We start from the raw sequence: 19,151 nt of genomic DNA, 5'->3' as shown, positions 1-19,151 counted from the left end.
AGAAATGCCTTTATGGACACAATGTTATTAGGTAAGATCAGACTTCATGGTGCTGGTAATAGGTTCTAAAATCTAGTTTGCTTTCATAACATCTGATCTTTGTTTATATAAATGGACATCATAGACTTACAATGTTGTCCTTTACTTTACTTTCTGCAAGCTACATAAGCATCAAGAATCAAGAGAAATGAAGGTCATGTGCTGGTAGCCAGCTGGGGGCATGCCAACCCCTGGTAATTCCTTTTTTATTTTCATTTACCTTCCTATTATCTATGTTGGATGTATTCGTGTATGGCTGTACCATTAAATTTTTAAAAACTTGTGGAAAAAGTGAACCAAAATTACTTTGTGCGAGGTAAAGAAAACCAACGAAGATCTTTTCAGTTAACGACAAGTACTCTTCTAGGTGTCTTGGAAAATATTATGCTTAACATGTTGGATGCTTCTCTGGTTAAATTAACCACTGTCCAAGGTCAATTTATTTTGTACTTCTGAAAACTTACCAGAGGATTAAAATATCTCAGTTCATTAAGGTGAACATCTTGCCGGTATGATGAGAAGTTTGGAGTCTTGGTCACTGGTTATATCATGCTATTATGTTATTTCTCAATGTGAATGTAGAATATCTTTAGGTGTGTAAATTGTTCTGTATTATAAATATCGACTATGCTTATTTTATCAATTGAGATTGATTATAATTCTAATTAATTTGGCCGAGTTGATATTCCTCCCGCATTACTGATTTGAGTTTCATCTTTCCGGTACACTGGAGACTTTATTGCGATTGCTTCAGCAAGGCACATCTAAACTAGATTGGAGGTGAGTCAGGCGACGTATATAGTATGGATTTAAATATCGTAGTACATTAATTATGCTGGATTGTCACCATTATATGGTGATGTCAAGGTTTTTGGATCGCTCTTAATAATCATTATTCACTGCTTTTTCTAATATTGCATCTGATACCTTTAGCCTTCTCATCAAATCTATTTAGTTGATAATAAACTTATTACATTTGTCACATTACAAAATATTAGTAAGTTTGTCACATTACATTACCAATTGATCCATTGCTAATGATAGGACATATATCCCTCAATGACTCTTAAGTGGTAAGTAGGTCATTCATCCAATTACCTGCTAGTTTCCTTAATGATACTGTTCTAATTTTGAATCATCAGACAAAAGAACAAAGTTTTGTTTTCAAAAAGGAAGGGCATATATATACATCCAAGATGCATTTATTCGACATTAAATTTTAAGAATTTTCTGTTTTTAACAAAGTTGGTTCTTAGTGGATGCCACGAATGTTAGTTCACTGCTACTGAAGTTATGTTTGTATTCTCCAACATGTAGTTCATCTTTAAATGTGAGTGCTTGTAGTTCTTCTCTAGCTTAATGACATACTACTTATTCTAAATTTCAGGTAGCAGATATAAAGGGTTTACATCTTTTGATGTCTTCCACATTTCATGCATTATAAACAAGACAGTACAACAAACCTGAATTTAAAAGTTTTTGGCGAACAAACGGGAATTTATGGATATCTTATCATTTCAAGTACTTTCAGCATTCTATAGAGCGATTTTCATCCATTTCTTGTTCGTTCATGTTGTACGTATTTATGGAATATTGAGGAACTAACAGCTCCTAAATTGCACCCAAAATATGTACTCAGTAACTTGAGACGAAAAAATGTGGCTTCGTGGATATGTTGTTTGATATGGAATCTATGTTCTAAGCTACTGCTTTGTCTATTTCCATTTTAATGTATATCAAATGATGGACCAACATGCAAACTCGTCACGGGATAAGTGTAAAACGAGACCAATGAGCTAAATTGGACACGGTTTAAGCTGTAATCCGTAACCAATGATCAAATTTGGACACGGTTTCATTTAAAAATTCGTGTCTAAAGAAGCTTTGGTCACGGTGAATTACCGAGACCATATAAAGATCCTTTTGGCCTCGCAGGATTTGGTCACGGTTTTTCAAAATTAAAATACCGGTAATATACCGTGGCTAAAGGGCATTTTTGTACTAGTGTCGTTTGGGTGGTTAGTCAATACCGTGACAAGTTGACCTTTATCGTATGAAGCACGAGATATAGTGTTAACAGTTCATTCGATTCATTCACAAGGGAGAACCAAATCAGGAAAGAAATCTCTCAAAACTCGTTGATCTAAGATAGGAAGAACGAGATAAAGAGATAGGAAGAAAAAATTTCGGTTCCCAGTTGATATTGATAACGAATCTGCTGGTTCCCGTGCTTGGTGAAGTTTCTCTGCGCTGTAGAGATTTCTACAGATTCAGGTTTCTAGACTCCTCTTTCTTTCTTAGGCTTTGTTTGGACGAGCCGCTGATGTTGTCTGAAACTCGTGGATCTTTGACAATAACGCCGATAAGCACTTAATTCAACCAGATCTTCACGAGATCTGTTACAGAACTTGTTGGTAGCGAGGTAGTGATCTTCTAAGGGACTAGGTTGGATAAATTCATCACTCTAGTCCCTGTTACTAGCGCCAAAATGTAACTACATCTTTTCTGATGCCTACACCCATGATGATCTTAACCATCAAAATACATCAAACACACAGAAATGAAGATAAAAGAACATGAAAGTAAAGGAGGCACAAATCTTTTTACGTGGTTTGGTCAATGGTGACCTACATCCACGGATTTCACTATGTTGTGAGGTGTTTACAAGATCTCCATTGGTAAGGCTCTCATGGAGCTTTTGGGAAGAAGAAGACCTATGAAAGCCAGATGAGAGAGAGGGGAGTAGCCTCGGCTATCCGACCATCTCAATAACCTATTTCTCTTTCAATTTTATAGGTATGAGGTTACATCAAATTACATTTACGCTCTTAGGACTGACTAGATAGGAGAAGACTAAGTTGTTGGGTGTATCATAGTAAGATACTTTGGGTCATAATCTTGCGCCGCGTAGCGAGTTGATATTTTGCCGTCACAAACTGCACATATTTGACAAAATGAAAATACAAAGACAAATGGGCGCTTCTCCTAAGACCTGAAATCGAAATTCATTTACGTTTACATTAAAAATTCATAGAAACAAGTAGTGAGAACAAAAAAAAATTAATTAAGAAAAAAAATAAAAAAAAAAAAGAAAAGAAGAAAGAAGAAGAAGAAAAATAAAAATAAAAAGGTATACATCCATTTGTAATCAAGTATTACTGCGGAATTCATTTGTTTAATCAACATTTGATCATTCTAAGAAGTTGGCTTTTCTTATATTATCTTTATTAGTTCTTAATTAATAAATGAAACTTGATCTAGAAAAATAAGAAGCTAGATGTGTAAACAATTTTTTAGCAAGTTGGCAACATTATAAATTGAAGCATAGGTACATTAGTTCATCCATCATCAAACCATTGATACCATGGCTTCAAAAACTAGTTCTTCTTTCTTGGTTGGTTCTCTTTTTCTTATGCTCATTGTTCTTTCTACTTTTTCCGGTAAGTAATATGCGTATCTGTACTTTCGAATTCTCTCATTAATGGTTAATTAATATTCCGATACTAATTTATATTTTATGAATGTAAATCCAGAGACGGCATCAGCACAAAAATTTGGTAAAACTTGCCGAGAAAATGGCGGAATTGTTGAGCGTGCCAGCAAACTTGTTAAGGGTGCCAGTGCCATCAAAGCTGAAGCTTGCGATGAATGTAGAACTCTATGTAGGGAGAAATGTACCGAGGGAAGGTTTCTGTTAGAACAAATGTTTTGCATTAGAGCTCCATGTCCACAGCCAAATCCTCTACTGAAAATTGGCGTATGTAAGGTTATAAGTTTCGGAATAAGGAGAATCGTCTCATGCCGTTGCTGTTGCGTGGACCATTTCATACCCAATTAAGCACTATATTTTCCTTCTCGCCGGTTTTCCTACTCGCCGAAATATGGAATGTATTTGTGTTTTCTTTTAAGTTTTTGTTGCTGGGATTATCGTTGTCGCTGTGTCAATTATACTTTGGGATTTCCCGGACACACAATATGGGTGGTTTAAAGAAACCCTTCACTGCTTCATTTCAATGTAAATCACCATAATCTCGAGAAATCAGTATAGGTTAGTTAACCACTGCACTTATTGAAAACATAATTCCATGCTTCCGAACATCTTAACGAACCAATCTTGCTTTGCACCAGAAAACAAAGAACCATCATTTGGGGCATACAAGAAAATTTTGGGGCATACAAACTTATTATGCCATCCAATGATAGATTATAAAGGGTGTCCTAATGATGCTCAAGTTACTATAATACCCCTGCATAGTTTAAATAACATTAATGCCCTTCCACTAAATTAAATTCTAATCCTAAAACTCTCCCACTAATTAACCCATCCCCTAATTAACTATCCCACTTAATTACCCCCACTAATCAACGGTTACCCATTAATTAACCGTTACTTAATTAAACTTTTTTTTTTAAAACTGAAAATTTTCAAAATCAAAAACTCATGAGAGCGAGAAATAGACCCTGATTCTATAAAATTGCACATAGAAAGGTATTTCCCACAAACTCATTGCTTGATTTTTCGTATTTCGTTGATTTCATGACATGTAATCCATGATTCCTCTAGGTTTTGGTAGTTCCAGAGTAGTGTCGGCTCAAATATAGCAGCCGAACTTAATTTTTTTTCTACAGACGAATAACAGTTCGGCTGAAAACATGTAATTTTTTGAATATCGAATGAGCCGAACCCGAGTGTTCGGCTTATAATTGTTTTTAAGCTAGCTAATCAGCCGAACTTGGATACGATTACTTAATAATCCATCTTACACTGTTCGGCACATTCGATATTTATCGAATGTGCCGAACTTGAGTATGTGTATGGCTAATAACTTCCTATAAACTTGTCCATGTATAGGTGACTTATCACATTGTTTAGTAGAGTCATATTTATTTATTTTGGAAAATTAATTAAGGTGTATCATTTGTTTTAGCACCCATCCGGAAAATTCAAAGAGAAGCTTAAAAGGAAAACAATGGAAGTGACTACTCTAATTCAAACTCTCCCCAACCTCGAGTGGTGCAACCCAAAATTTGAATGCAGGGAAAGGGGAATGACACGGTGGATGTTTGCCTGTAGAACAAGGATGATAATGATGAAAATAAGGGTGTAGTATGAGGTGATGATGAAGATTGCGGTGGGCTGGGGGGGGGACATGAAATGTTGGTGATCGCGAACCTAACTTGATTTTCCATTCTCAATTATGCATGTCGTTTTAGATCTTGGGTGTCTTTTTTCTGATGTGGGAATAATATTGAATGTAGTGTGGGATAAAGATTGAAGATCTCTTCTTAGGATTTTCTTATATAGAGCTCCAAAGTTGAGTTTTAGAATCCTTTCGAAACCTTTTCTCCTTGAGATAAAAGTCAATTTTGCGTCCAAACATGTCCTAAAACAGTGTCAGGTTCGGCTAATACCTTCTCAACCTTTCCCGGCCGAACTTGACAAGTGAAATTTATCCCAGGTGGTTGTCAGGTTCGGCTGACTCGATTAGATTACTTTTAAGCCGAACTTATCTCTGTAGACACTTCGAAAATCTTGATTTTTAGGCTTCAGGTTCGGCTGACTCGTGATGATGAGTTAGCAGCCGAACTTATCTCTGTACACTCAAGTTTTTAGATTTTATTTTGGCCATAACTTCTTCGTCCGATGTCGGAATGACCTCATTCTTTTTGCGTTGTTTTCGTCTTTTCATTCTCTTGAAGATGACGATAATATCTCATTGATTTGAATGAGTTTAATTTGGACCTTGATGTTCTCCATTAGTAGACTTCTCTATTGTTTGGGGTTAGGTTCGACTCGTTCGCAATACTATTTGGAAGGCGATCTTTAAAGTTCGGCTCATTCATGTTCGACTTGAAAAGCCGAACTACTTGTCATATATGTGTTCGGATCATTGGGGATTAAAATTATCATCCGAACTGTTCTTATTTATCAAGGTTCGGCATACAAATTATCTGTCGAACCTTACTCTGTTACGCCGAACTACATACAAAAATCAAAATTTTTGGTGAATTCGAACTACAAAACGGACATTAAACAATGTCTACAACCATACCTATGTATTATTACCATTGGGTTCCTCATCCATGTACTCATCTTCGGGATTTGGCTCCAAAAAGTCATCATCTTGAGCTTGAGAAAAAAGTTGAGTTTGAGATTGAGTTTGGGTAAAATCATTTTCGTAATCCAACAAATAAGCCATCTCCGGATCTCCATCGTAATTGATATGTATTTTCTTAGTTCTACGTGATGAATATTCACCTTCCTCACTCGAATTTGGATCACACATCTATCAACAACCACAAATATCTCAAAAAAAAAATAAAAAAAAAATAAATTCTCTACTCCTCCTCCCCTTCTTCTTCTTCTTCTTTTCCTAAAATGACTAACTCTCTTTATAAATAAAATTATTATCCTAAATTAACAATAACCTAACTACAATCATTAACAACTAACTAATCAAATTAACACTAATTTAACACTAACCATTCAAGGGTATTTTTGCATTTATGAAAATAGGTTGGATAAGAGATGCCCTAGAAACACTATTTTCAACCGTGTTTTTGTCTTATTCAGTATGGCCCAACATTTTTTTTATGCCCCAAATGATGGTTCAAAACAAATGGATTAGTTGCTTGTATTCTGTATCTATCTCTTAAACATTTTGTGACACTGGGGTAGTGGGTTCAAAGGATCTGCTGGGCTTCCATTTGACATATAAGCCCATGGAAACTTGAATAAGATGTGACTTCCCATGATTCAAACCTTGTTCCGTAAGTTCTTGATTGAGTACTACTGCATCACACCTATGCATTATTTTCTTGATGTTGCGCATTATGTTTGCTAGCTGGTTATAATGGACGTTTTTTCGGTCTATTATTAATTTTGACCATTAAAGTCCAAAGTCAAGAATTCTATACCAAATAATTGCAAAGTCACATGGAACATTAAGATCTCCTATGCCCTTTCTTCTTCTGTGGAATTGTATCATTTCAGACCTATAAACTGACTTTCTCATTATCGATTTGCTTATGTTTGTTGTAAAAGTAGACTTCCTTCGCGTAATCCTTGGCAACACATTGAAATTAACTCTATAAATAATTAAATACTACATAGCCTAGCATAAAATACAGAGAAGTACAACACGCAGTAAAGAATATTAATTGGAAGCAAGTAATAGGTATATTCATAATATCCAGCCTCCAAGAAAGTGTATTACTGGTATGAGCGACCGAAACAGGATTTTATATTTGGTGGGCTATTTTTTTTTTCATCAATACTAAATCTCATTCGTCTCAAATTCGATGAAAATAATGCAGTAACATATCTAAAATGAACAAGGTGTACAAATACGTCGTTTTCCCCTTGAAGCACGATAAATATTTTAAATTGGTGCTCTTTGGTGTTTTTTTTTTGCTTGTGCAAGCTAATTGTTAAATCAAAATATATATTTTTAATTTGTCTATACTCCCTACGTCCTATTTTTGATTTGTTTATACTCCCTTCGTCCCGATAGTTGGATTAATTGGTTTTAAATTTTGTCCCATAAATAGATGAGTTATCTCACTATCAAAGGGATATTTCTAAAACTACCATTTTAATTGATTATTGTTACGATAAAAAATATGTATAATTTGATAGTCATGTTTATATTCGTAATGTAGGTATTTTAAAATGTTTTCAATGGTAAAAAGTTTATGAAAAACCTTGGTATAGTTTAAGAGATAAGTCATTTCTAAGTTTTACTAGTTATTATCCATAAAGGTTGTAAAAAATACTTAAACATACTCTCATTTTTCCCTTGCCTTTATTATCGTGCAAACTACAGATAGCTCAACTAATTTGGGACGGAGGGAATATAAATTATGTTAATCCCAGTGACTGTACAACAATTTAAGATTTACATTTTTTATATCCGTCCCGTAATGATACACAACAAATTTTGATAAAAATTTCATAAAAATCTGAAATTCATTTCAAAATCTTCATTGAAAACAAGTTTTGATCATAAATCTATGATGACCGAACCGTATTCTACAAACCCATTTAGGGATTTTTGCTGCTACCATTAATAACAGTAGTGAATTTAAATTGTAATGAAGAGAACCGGTAGTAAGAGTGTTCGTCGTTAATTCGAAGAAGAAGACGATTTGGTGCTGCTGTTGAGATCAATCGAATTTAGGCATGAATTTGTTCGCGAAATCAGTCGAATCTCTCCATTTTTCTGAGATCTAGGTATAGTGGAGAAGAAGAAGAAGAAAAGAAAAAGACGAAGAAGAAGAAGAAAAAAAGAAGAAGACAGAAACAGAATTTTATATATTTGGGTTTGAGAATAATTTTCTTCCAGAATTTGGGTGCGCGCCTGTAGTTTTGGGAGCGTGGGTTTCACGGTAGAAACATCAGGGAGAATGGATCTTCCTGTAGTTTTCACTGGTATATATTCATGGCTCCGAAAATTAGTTCTCCTTTTTTCGTTGGTTATCTCTTCTTCTTGATCGTTCTTTCGAGCTTGTCTTGTAAGTAAACCATATATATTCATTTGTTGATAACATAGATTAATTTACTTTGTTCTGATACAAATTACTGTGTTGTGTGACAAATGTAGAGATGGCAGTGGCACAAACATTTGTTGGCACTTGCGTAAGAAATGTCGTAATTGTGAAGGATGTCAACGTTGCATCATCTTGCAACGCATGTAGGGAAGAATGTCGCAGGCTATGTCCTGAGGGTACATTTCTGTTAGAACTGTTAATTGCCTTATGTAACCATGTCCCGTGATAAATTCCGTGTTACAAAATGGTGTTTGCACTGTTCGAAGTCCAAGTAGCAGCAGCGTGGAATTTTGTGTTGTTTATACATATTGAAATGTGAAATGTGGCAAATGCTTCTGCAATACACTCTTAATTCAGAAAGGAAACATGATACAGAAAAAAGAAACAAAGACTTCAGCCCCATGAGAATCACTATGGTCGCTGTCATCCCAACTAGGTGGGCACCACAGCCACCACCAATCATTTGCAGAGGCAAAAGAAGTCTGAAACAAACCCCAGAGAATCACTATGGTCGCTGTCCTCAACTGCACTCTGAAATGATGCAACAGTTGATGAAAATTTTGCTTTTGTAACTCTGAAATTCTTTTTGCTTCCTCTCTTCATACTTGCACCATTGCCACCTACGTTTTTCAGCTCTGCTTCATTGAAACAAATGTTATGTTTAGCTCCAACCAAAGAGTAACTTCATAGATCATTTCATCATCACTAAGAATTGAAGGGTCTGCAAGACTGCAACTCTGCATAAGCAAGATTCAATGGATCAAAAACACGCATAATCTGAAGCTTATTATAAGAAGTGCCGAAAATGGAAGGCCAGAAGTTGATTAAACATGTTAGATTGATCTTTGTAAGATTAACCAACAGTCTAAAATACGAGTACATGGTTGATGTAAAATCATACTCCCTATGTATCAAAGAGTTCAAGAGGATCAATGTGCAAATGTATATACCTTTTCTTCTTCAGCTCCTGGTGTACGGATTACTTGTGTGCTTGAGATCTTCATCCAATCCTCATGAAAGCTATAATTACAGTGTAATGTAAGTTTCCAAGCATCTGATGATCTCAAATTGAAAAAAAAAAGAACTTTTGCAAATTCAACTCAGTAAGACAATGGAAAAAAGAGAAGGGACCTGTCACCTGTTGGTAGTAATAGAATTAGACTGTTGGAAGAGATGATTGCAGCAAACAATTCTACTTCTTCTACTGAACCTCCATCAAATTAATTAGTTGGATCTTTTAGATGCTCGTTTTCTCATTGAATGAAATCAACTTTCAGCTCTTCAAGAAAGGTAAGAGATTCCTTGAGATCGTAGGGTAATGATTCCCCCAATATTCCGCAGTCGAGGATGGTTAATTTCTGTAGAGAAGTCCATGATCGCAAATCCGGCAGTAAGATTAAAACAGGACAACTAAACAACCCTAATGAGCGGAGAGAATTGCTGTTGTTGTTTTGAGCACCATGTTCAAGAAAACCTCGAAACCTATGGCAATAAAAGATATTGAAGCGTTGAAGATTCGGAGCTAACTTTTGGAGTACCAAGCCCAGTGAAATATGCGTTAGCTCTGGAGAGTTTGTTATAGAAAGGGATGTAAGAGAGGCAAGTCTTCCGGTATCTAAGATTGAGATTACTGCCTCATCGTTGGTGTCATCAAATCGCAATGCCTTGAGAAAAGAAAATGAATTTGTTGTGCTTCTCAGTTTAGGACACTCCAAGATTACTAGCTTCTCAAGTGAAGGAAATGAATTATAAATTGGAAGCTGTGGAGCACCCCAATCTTCTAGATTTTCCATGCAATAAATATTCAACTCATTTAACGAAGGGAATAATGAGATTGTAGTGACATTACTTCTGCTGCTGCTAATTCTTTCTTCTTCTTTTACTTCTTGTTGGTAATAAAATTCTTCACCCAAACACTTCACTGACTTCATCAATGCAATATAAAGAAACTGAAGACATGGGAGCATACCCAGCGCAGGTAGCTTCTCACATCTGTTACAACCCCCAAGTTCTATTTTTACTAAATTCGGAAAGCAATTCGGAGAACCCATCCATTTCGGAAGCTTTAAACCTGGACAAGCATATATTCTCAAGTCTATCAAACTAGGGTGAGGTTGGAGACCCTCCAACGCCTCATCAAATGTTATTTCATCGCCGTCGTCCAAAATGGAGCTCCAATGTAGAGACAAATCACGGAGGTTTATCTTATCTTTTAGCCTCGCTCTCTTCGCATCAACGCCACTTCTCACATACTCCAAATTGTAAATCCATAACTCTTGTAGAGAATTTAAGCTGGATAACTCTTCAATCCCACGACTACAAGAGATGGGATCTTCACTGTTCTTCGCCACACTAATATGTAATGATTCAAGGCAAGTTAGAGATTCCATACCTCTAGGCATTCGAGCATCTATTTCCTCTTTATAATGTTCCTCTCCACAGTGTGTGAGGATTCTCAACTTTGGCCAATTCTTTATTTCATTGGGAAGCTCAAAGTACTCCATAAATACCAGCATCTCCAAATTGCAAAGGTTGCTAATGCATGACTCAGGCAATACTTCGATCTCAGTAAATGATAAATCAAGGCATCTTAATCGGGTCAATTCTCCAAGGTCTTCAGGTAAGTTTTCTAATGCTCTACACTCACAAAGCTGCAACTCCCTTAGATTTTTCAAAGACCCAATATTTAGAGGTAAGGAAGGTAAACAAAGGCAGTAACTTAGATCTAGTGTCTGCAAATCCGTAAGCATATCAACAGAATCAGGTAGCTTTGTCACGTCCGAATCCCGGAGATTAAGGTGCCTTAACTTTTTTAAAGACCCAATTCCTCTAAGAATGGTATCAACATTTTTACAACCATCCAGCACTAACGTCTGCAGATTGTAAAGTTGATGGATGGATAAATTATGTCCTCCATCAAAATTACAATCAGACAGGTCAAGGTACCTCAAATGCATACACTTGGATATGGAAGAGGGGATGAATATATCTCTATCTATATTTCTTGAACTGTAGAATTTCCGATAAACCCCACCAAGCAAACAAATTATCCGCAAACCCTTGTTGAAAAATAAATTTTGTTTTCCAAAGTGATCATCCCTGAAGGAAAGAATGGTCCTCAATCTTTTTGCTTTTTTGAAGGTTGTTGAAATTGTTTCTAATGTTTTCACATCTAAATTTAAATGTACACGGCAAAATTCAGAAACAGATTCAATGTCTCTGGGATTGATAACCTTGATATCATGCACGCTATTGACCCTCTGAGCAAGATCATGTACCAGATCATGCATCTTGCACGTTTTGATGTCGCCTAACTCATTCTTCGTCACGTCTTGAAAAAAAGAATTAGCCAGTAAAGTATGGAAGTATTCATTACCAACATCTTCTGGTGGTATCTGATTTCCTATATGAGAAGCATCAAGGAACCCTTCAGCCATCCACAAACGAACTAAAATTTCCCTACTAATCTTCCAATCCTTTGGGAATAAAGAGCAATAGGAAAAACAAAGTTTCAAATGAGAGGGTAATTTATCATAACTCAGTTTTAGTATTGATATGATTTGGGTTGATGCATCTACCGAACGCAAACTAACGTCGTCTCTAATTGACAACCAATCATTCTCGGTTTTATGCAAATACATAAGACTCCCTAGAACATTCGCAGCAAGTGGTAAACCACCACATTTTCTTGCAATCTCCTCTCCTATGGATGTCATTCTTGGAGTCACCATTGCCCCACCTATAGAAAAAGATTTTGTCTTGATGATAGACCAACAAACACTATGGGGTAGGTTTTCTAACATGTATGGTGGGACAGCACCTCCGACAATAGACGCAACATTTTTACTACGTGTAGTGACTAACACCTTACTCCCATGAGCACCCACCATTAGCAGATCTCTAAGTTTATACCAGTCCTTTGGATCTTCGGTCCAAACATCATCCAGTACTAAGAAATATTTCTTGTTGTTTAACTCTTGTTGAAATTTACTAATGAGGACAGCAAGATTTGAAAACTCTTCACACTTGTTATTCGTAACTGACTCATATATGTCTGTAGATATTTTTTTGATATCAAAAACATCAGACACACAAACCCAAGCTCTAGTCTTAAAGGTACTCATTATCGAGTCATCTTCGTAGACCAAATGAGCAAGTGTAGTTTTTCCTAACCCACCCATGCCCACTATGGATATCACAGAAACTTTTTCTTGTTGACAAGGATTTAAAGAAGATGAAGAGGATGCTGATGATGATGTGGGAGGTGTAGTTAACATCTTTATGATGTTTGATTTATCATCATCTCTTCCTAGGACACTTGATTCATCTACAACAGATGATATCAGTCGGTTTTGGTGCACAGTTTTCTGATAATAAGTGCTAACTTCAGGAGTACAAATTTGAAACTGAAACTTTGCCATGTCAATAGAAATCTCATCTAGGCTCTTGTTAATATTCTTCATTTTAAGACCCAACTTCAAATTAGATTTGGCAGCTGAAATTGATTTTCGTACCTCATTCATTTCAGATCGACGCATGGCTTCCCAAGAATAGGCCTCCAGAACCTTTTCAGCATCATAGGCAACAGCCCTGAGCCTTTTTAGCCAATGTCCAGCAGCCTGAGATTTGTTGTTCTCAGCATCAGTTGTTACAGCCGCAATCGTCTCCAAATCTCTTTTAAGTTTTTCCAGTTCATCTGTGCCACCCAAAGCATTACTGATCTGTTGAGTAACAACAGGACCTAAAGTTTTCAGTAACTCGGTAACACCGTTAACAAGTAATGCATCCATACAGATATGATAATAATGAAGAATGATAATTAGGAAAGGAAAAGAAATGGATGAATGAGCAAAGAAAATAGAGTGTATATAACTCAGATCTGTTTTTGAAATAGATTATGGTATTAGAGCCACAGAAATTAGCTAGGTTTTATAGAAATGGAAAACCAAATACTACGCAATAATTTTCTTTTTCACGGGGCCAAAAAGTTGATACCGTAACCTCTTTAGAAAAAAAACAGAATATAGTACACTTTGCTTGGGCGCAATAATTTGATTGAAGGTGATTATCCAGAACCATGGTGCTTCTCCTAGTGGACCGTCGGTAACCCCATAAATCACTTTACTTGGTTGCAGCTCGTTCAAATTTTAGTTAAGGCACAGCTTAACACTAATTACACTAGGATTAGTATCTTAAGATAACTCAATACAACATCTTCATAGTCCAACAATTAAGAAACTAAAGAAGAAACAACTAATTGAAATTGAATAAAAAGGCTTTGGCTCAATAATTTAGTTCAACAACCACTTTCTACACTTGAAACAAGAAGAAATGATGCTCATGTCATGTGCCGTTGGCTAGTTTAAGTCTTTCTAGTTATCATTCCAATACACGCTATGTTTGAAATATTTGTTTAGCTACATTATTTTCAACTTTTTGCTTTTTCTGTTCTTTTCACGTAGTTCTAAACTTGATGGAGAAACTTCATCAAAATTTTACTATTTTCATTAAAAAAAATTTAAACTTAAGGAGTCATGACAGGATGCATACTGTTTTTGGTAGGTACACGCCCATGCCTTTATGTCGACTCTTAATTTCTCTTAAATGAAAAATACGCTGAACCAGATGTGGCTAACTGGCGGATCAAGTCGAGCAGATCAATTAATAAGCAAAATAAATTGGCTTGAAAAAGCTACCAAATAGGAAACCGATTATTGAGTACAGCGTGATTCAATGGAAGTGAATGAATGTTGTACCGCGTTAAATAAATCCAACAATTTTCTTCTAGTGGACTGTCAGGAACTCCACAACTCTCCCAACTTTTTCTTACCTTTGATCAGTTTTCATCTCGATGGAAACAATTTCCACGCTATTTGAGTTATCACAAAAATGATTTGACTCGCTGTGGGCACTGACAAATCACTTTAGTTGGTAACAGCTCGTATACATTTTAGTGAAGGGCACAACTTAATTTAAATTAGGATAGATGGCTATTTGATTTCCAGTTTGTGTTGTTTCCCTAAACAGTACAGATATTTATGTACCTGGGGAAGATGTTTTTCAGTGGGCATGAATTAAGTGTTAAAAGTTTTAACACAACTGAAAAATTATATTTCAAAAAAGATTATAGGTTGTAATGCATGGTTGGATATGTCACACCTAGCTACAATTAGTCACCAAACGCAACATGGGTCTGGATTTCAAATGAATGGATTCAGTACTAATCACATCTAAAAGTTCACTGTGCTTTGCCTTTCGTTCTTGGTTATGGGATCATAGAAGCTAAAACACCCTTGCAAATTTATATATGCATCTGTTAGCATATATATTTACCGCACCATATTTTAGTGCCGGTAATCACTGAAATTCAACTGTTTCAGTTAGGGTTTGCGATTCTAACCTAAACTCATTGCTATTAATCGATTAAAACACTCATAAAGTAGTTTAAAATCACTTACCGTCTCACAGAAGCCATGGTTGCGAGAGGTTGATTGTCCAAATCCGCTGCTTGTTCTTCTTCTTGCTCCTGCGCAATCTTAGCAATTCTTTTTTCCCGTTTTTGTTGAGCAATCGATTTTGACGATTGGTCATTCGTTTTCTTTCGTGGAGACATTGTTTATGATTCGGGTAGGTTAATCGACGAAGAAATTTTTGAATCGACGATTAATCGACGAAGAACGGATGAAGAACGATGAAGAACAATGAATATTTTATTTCAAAACCTAACCCTAGGTCAGTGCCGGAACTGATGTGAAATGGGGGATATTTGATTTAGTTTTTGATTTTAATGTTTTAGGAGAAAGGGTATAATGCTCTTTTCATAATGTTTTTTTAATTAATCAAAGGGTATTTTAGTATTTTAATACCCAAAAATCACCCCTTAGCACACACCATGGATTGGGGGAAGTAATCAATATCCCCAATTCCTTTTTTTATCCTCCAATTAATTGTTCTTTCTAAACATGAGTCACGCAAACAAGAAGAACTAGTAAATCAGTTACGCAACAATCGATGTATCTATGATCAGAACCGAGTACACAAGGTAAATGCTTCCATAGCTATAATCTGGCTGGTCTGGAAGGATCGAAACACTAAACTGTCGAAGCTAATTTTTCATGTGGATCAAATAACAATTAAGCTATGTATTTAGTAGATTTTATAACACATAATCTTCGGATTCGAGTTCCGGTGGTTGATATTTAACGTGAATAGAAAAACAAGGGATGGCAGTATCCAGTGTCCAGGATAGTGTCACTGACATTATTATGAGTTTCTGTTTTAGGAGAACAAAGTTATATGCAAGTAGAGAATAGATGGGAGTGGCAGTAAAAGCTAGCTATATAGTAGTACATTTTCTCTTTGAATTTCATTCCTAACAACAGTTTTCAAGGTTGTATGGGTAAGAGAATGCGACATATACCAAACTATAAGGCTGGTGTCACTTATTAGTTATTACCGAATATACTTTGTGGTTTCCATCTATCAAGACTATCACTTGGTTTACAAAGATCAATAGGCTGTTTGATGTATACTCTGAAATTGCTTCATAAATTAGCTTGGCAGTAATTTTTCAAAACGATTTTTAGAAGCAGAAAAGTAAGCACTTTGTGAAGCAAAATAGTTTTGATTTTGATTTCTGCTTCTGACTTCTATTTCTGGAAAAGTAGAATTGAGAGTGAAAATTTGTATCCAAACAATCTATAAGCAACCACAACAGCGATCCCAATACCAAGTGAAACGCATCAAAGGTCAAAGTGCTATAATCGATTTTACATCAAGATCAATTAATACCTAAGCTTGTTTTCTGCTAACCTCCCTAACACTCTAGTAATCGGAAGTGTTATTTTAAAATTGCTCACATAATGCCCTCATGTGTAAATGTGTGTGCAGCAAGCACTGAATTGAGGCTCAGTCAGTAAATATAAAATTCAACATATTTCTTAAAGAAATAAGTATCAATTTAGTTTGTGTTATGATGACTTAATGTCTTCACAACCAAATAAATAAGTAAAACAAAGATGAATTATTAACTCAATGGGATCTAATGCTTTAGCTTAATAATTCATTCAGCTCAACAATCAGTTTCTACAGTTCTGTACTTGGAACAATAAGGCATGCTGATCATGAGGCCTCTAATTTTCTGGTGTTTGCAGCTGTAAAGAAACTCTTTTTCTTTTCTCGTAAAGTTATGAAGACATATTCGTCCTAATTTTGGTTTTTTCATTTGGAATTTTCAGCTGAAGGAATCGTGGTATGGTGAGTGCATCTTGTTTTTTGGGCACGCCAAATGCATGCCTTGAGGTACTCTTGAACAAAAATCGGTCGCTTGCTGGTAACTAGTAACGTGTTTGTTATCATATATGCAGCTTATTAAGACTAATTAAACTAGGGTTGGTGGTTATTTGATTTTCGTTTTTTTATTTTTGTTTCCCGAAATCAGTATAAATATCATGTTAGTATCACTCCCTCTTTTTCTAAAAGATAACAAAGAGAAGGAGTGAGGTTTAGATCTTAGAAATGCTCATAAATTAGTATTATTCCCAACTAAAGCTTACAAAGACTTAGAAATGCTCGTAAATTCAGATTAGTGTTACTCCCTCCTTTTCTAAAAGGTTTACAAAGACTTATTTATGTCTTTGTAAACCTAAACACAAGGGAGGTTTAGGTCTTAGAAATGCTCATAAATTTAACCTAGCTATGATAGCAAAATTATCCTGGAGACTTCTAACAGAACCAAATGCTTTATGGGTGTCCCAATTAAAACCTAGATACTTTAAGAAGATTTCTCCATTCAAATCTAAAACTCCTACTTCTAGCTCCTGGATATGGGCATAAGTAAAGGTATTAGATTAGTAGAACAATTTAGCATTTGGGAAATAGGAGATGGACTACATACCAATATTTGGGATGATAGATGGATCCCAAACTTGGAGAACAACCTTGGTAGTTGGAAAAAAAAACAACTAACAATCATTTAACACTTGTGAATGATCTTATTGATCAAATCACAAAGAAGTGGAATGTTACCCTAATTTTAAACATGTTTCCTAAACTTATTGCTGATAGAATTATCAATGTTAGATTAGCTTCTGGTAAATCTGACACTCTGAGATGGCTCCTAACTGAATCTGGTGTTTTTTCTGTCAAGTCTATGTATAATAAACTAAATGAGAAAACTGTGAATCATTACAACTTAGGATAACCAGACTCTTTTTGGAAAAAACTTTGTGAAGTTAGAAATATCAGATAGAATAAAAAAAAATTGCCTGGAAATGCTTACAAAGTGCTCTTTCTACTAATCTAAATCTCTCTAAATTCATGGAGGATGTGCATCCAAACTGTACTTTTGGGTGTAATGTTGTAGAATCTGTAGAACACCTTTTAATTTTCTGCCCATATGCTAAATATGTTTGGGCTTCAGAGCCAAACCCCGTAGAACCTTATTTTCCTAGTAATACATCTTTCTTGGATATCTGTAAACAGTGGATGGAGAAACATAATCCAACTATCTCTTTTGAATTAATACTAACTAAACCTTGGTTTATATGGAAAGAGAGATGTGACAGAGTGTTTGAAAAGACATAAAAATCATGTACCCAACTGAGTATAGAAATACAAGGATTTCTAGATTTCTGGTCTAAAGGTAAACATTCGAGTCCTCATGCAAGTATGGGTCTTATGAGCTCCCCTGCTTGGTCCTTCCCAAGAAAATATCATTAAAAAATAAACATTGATGCAGCATGGATTTCCAAGTCTTTGCCTGCAGGTTTTTCTTTAATTATAAGGAATGATATAGGTGACTTCAAACAAGGACGCGCTGGACCGTTCACAGCCTCTACCGCTAAAGAAGCGGAAGCATTAGGTCTGCTGCAATGAGTGAAATGGGAAGTCGAAAGAGGATTGTCCAACTTTTTGGTGGAAGGAGATTGTAAAAACCTTTTCGATTACTTGAATGAGAAAAATCAAACATAGAATAGCAGAATCAAACCATTATGGACGAAGTTAAGAGTGAATTACATCTATGTCAAAACTTTTTAGGTTTCTTTTATGTTCCGAGGACTGCAAACAATGTAGCAGATACTTTAGCAAAAGAAGCCAAATCTTTAAGTCATGTTTTAAATTGGGAGAATATACCTCCTTCTTGTATTATAAATGCTTTGGAAGTACATATATCTAATTTAAGGACGGTTAATTTGGCTTCTACATTGGATGACTCTACTCCATATGATGTAAGGGTTACTAACTTCCTAAGTTAGTTTTCTTTAATGCACTTAACTTACAAAAGCATGGGTAATTTGCAGTTAGTGCTAGTTTGTAGTTAATTTGCAGTTCCTCTCCCGTCTATTATACCCGCTTGCTTTATTGTTCTTTTTTTTTGATTGATCAAAAGGAATTATATTAAGAAGCACATAAGCTGTGCACGAGAGAATACACCAAAAATAGGGTTAAAACAACCCCAACCAAAGCAAAAAGTTCAAGGATAAACAAAAAGCAACAAAGACCTTTTGACTAACCATAGAAACTGATGTAGTGCAAGATATGGCAGAATCCTACTTGGAAGA

The 19,151-nt window shown here is 35.5% G+C and overlaps 2 protein-coding genes across 3 annotated transcripts; one reads left to right on the top strand and one right to left on the bottom strand.

Annotated features, from left to right (window-relative positions):
• The first annotated feature begins 3,367 nt into the window (after nt 1-3,367).
• On the top strand, nt 3,368-4,074 carry LOC113327821. The gene is made up of 2 exons (XM_026574941.1): nt 3,368-3,479; nt 3,573-4,074. Exons 1-2 carry the CDS (start codon nt 3,404-3,406, stop codon nt 3,875-3,877), a joined length of 381 nt encoding a protein of 126 aa, XP_026430726.1. The 5' UTR covers nt 3,368-3,403; the 3' UTR covers nt 3,878-4,074.
• Nucleotides 4,075-8,865: 4,791 nt separating this feature from the next.
• LOC113328174 (disease resistance protein RGA2-like) lies at nt 8,866-13,869 on the bottom strand. 2 transcript variants are annotated; one of them, XM_026575262.1, is made up of 3 exons: nt 9,728-13,869; nt 9,540-9,609; nt 8,866-9,326 (listed from the first exon to the last, which is right to left on the bottom strand). In XM_026575262.1, the coding sequence occupies exon 1, from the start codon at nt 13,377-13,379 to the stop codon at nt 9,843-9,845; it is 3,537 nt and encodes a 1,178-aa protein (XP_026431047.1). In that variant the 5' UTR covers nt 13,380-13,869; the 3' UTR covers nt 8,866-9,326; nt 9,540-9,609; nt 9,728-9,842. The 2 variants fall into 2 exon arrangements, with proteins under 2 accessions (XP_026431047.1, XP_026431049.1); XM_026575264.1 differs by having other exon boundaries at nt 8,866-9,224.
• Between the last annotated feature and the right edge of the window lie 5,282 nt (nt 13,870-19,151).

The sequence above is a fragment of the Papaver somniferum genome, unplaced genomic scaffold (genome assembly GCF_003573695.1).
Source record: "Papaver somniferum cultivar HN1 unplaced genomic scaffold, ASM357369v1 unplaced-scaffold_107, whole genome shotgun sequence".
NCBI classification, from domain to species: Eukaryota; Viridiplantae; Streptophyta; class Magnoliopsida; order Ranunculales; family Papaveraceae; genus Papaver; species Papaver somniferum.
The sequence above is the reverse complement of the archived record's forward strand: the minus strand, read 5'-3'. Positions and strand labels throughout refer to the sequence as shown.

Bases quoted from the DNA above. Each gene is read 5' to 3' on its own strand.
- LOC113327821 (XM_026574941.1), top strand. From the start codon at position 3,404: ATGGCTTCAAAAACTAGTTCTTCTTTCTTGGTTGGTTCTCTTTTTCTT. The intron at 3,480-3,572 runs GTAAGTAATATG...ATGTAAATCCAG, and splicing joins TGTTCTTTCTACTTTTTCCG to AGACGGCATCAGCACAAAAA.
- LOC113328174 (XM_026575262.1), bottom strand. From the start codon at position 13,379: ATGGATGCATTACTTGTTAACGGTGTTACCGAGTTACTGAAAACTTTA.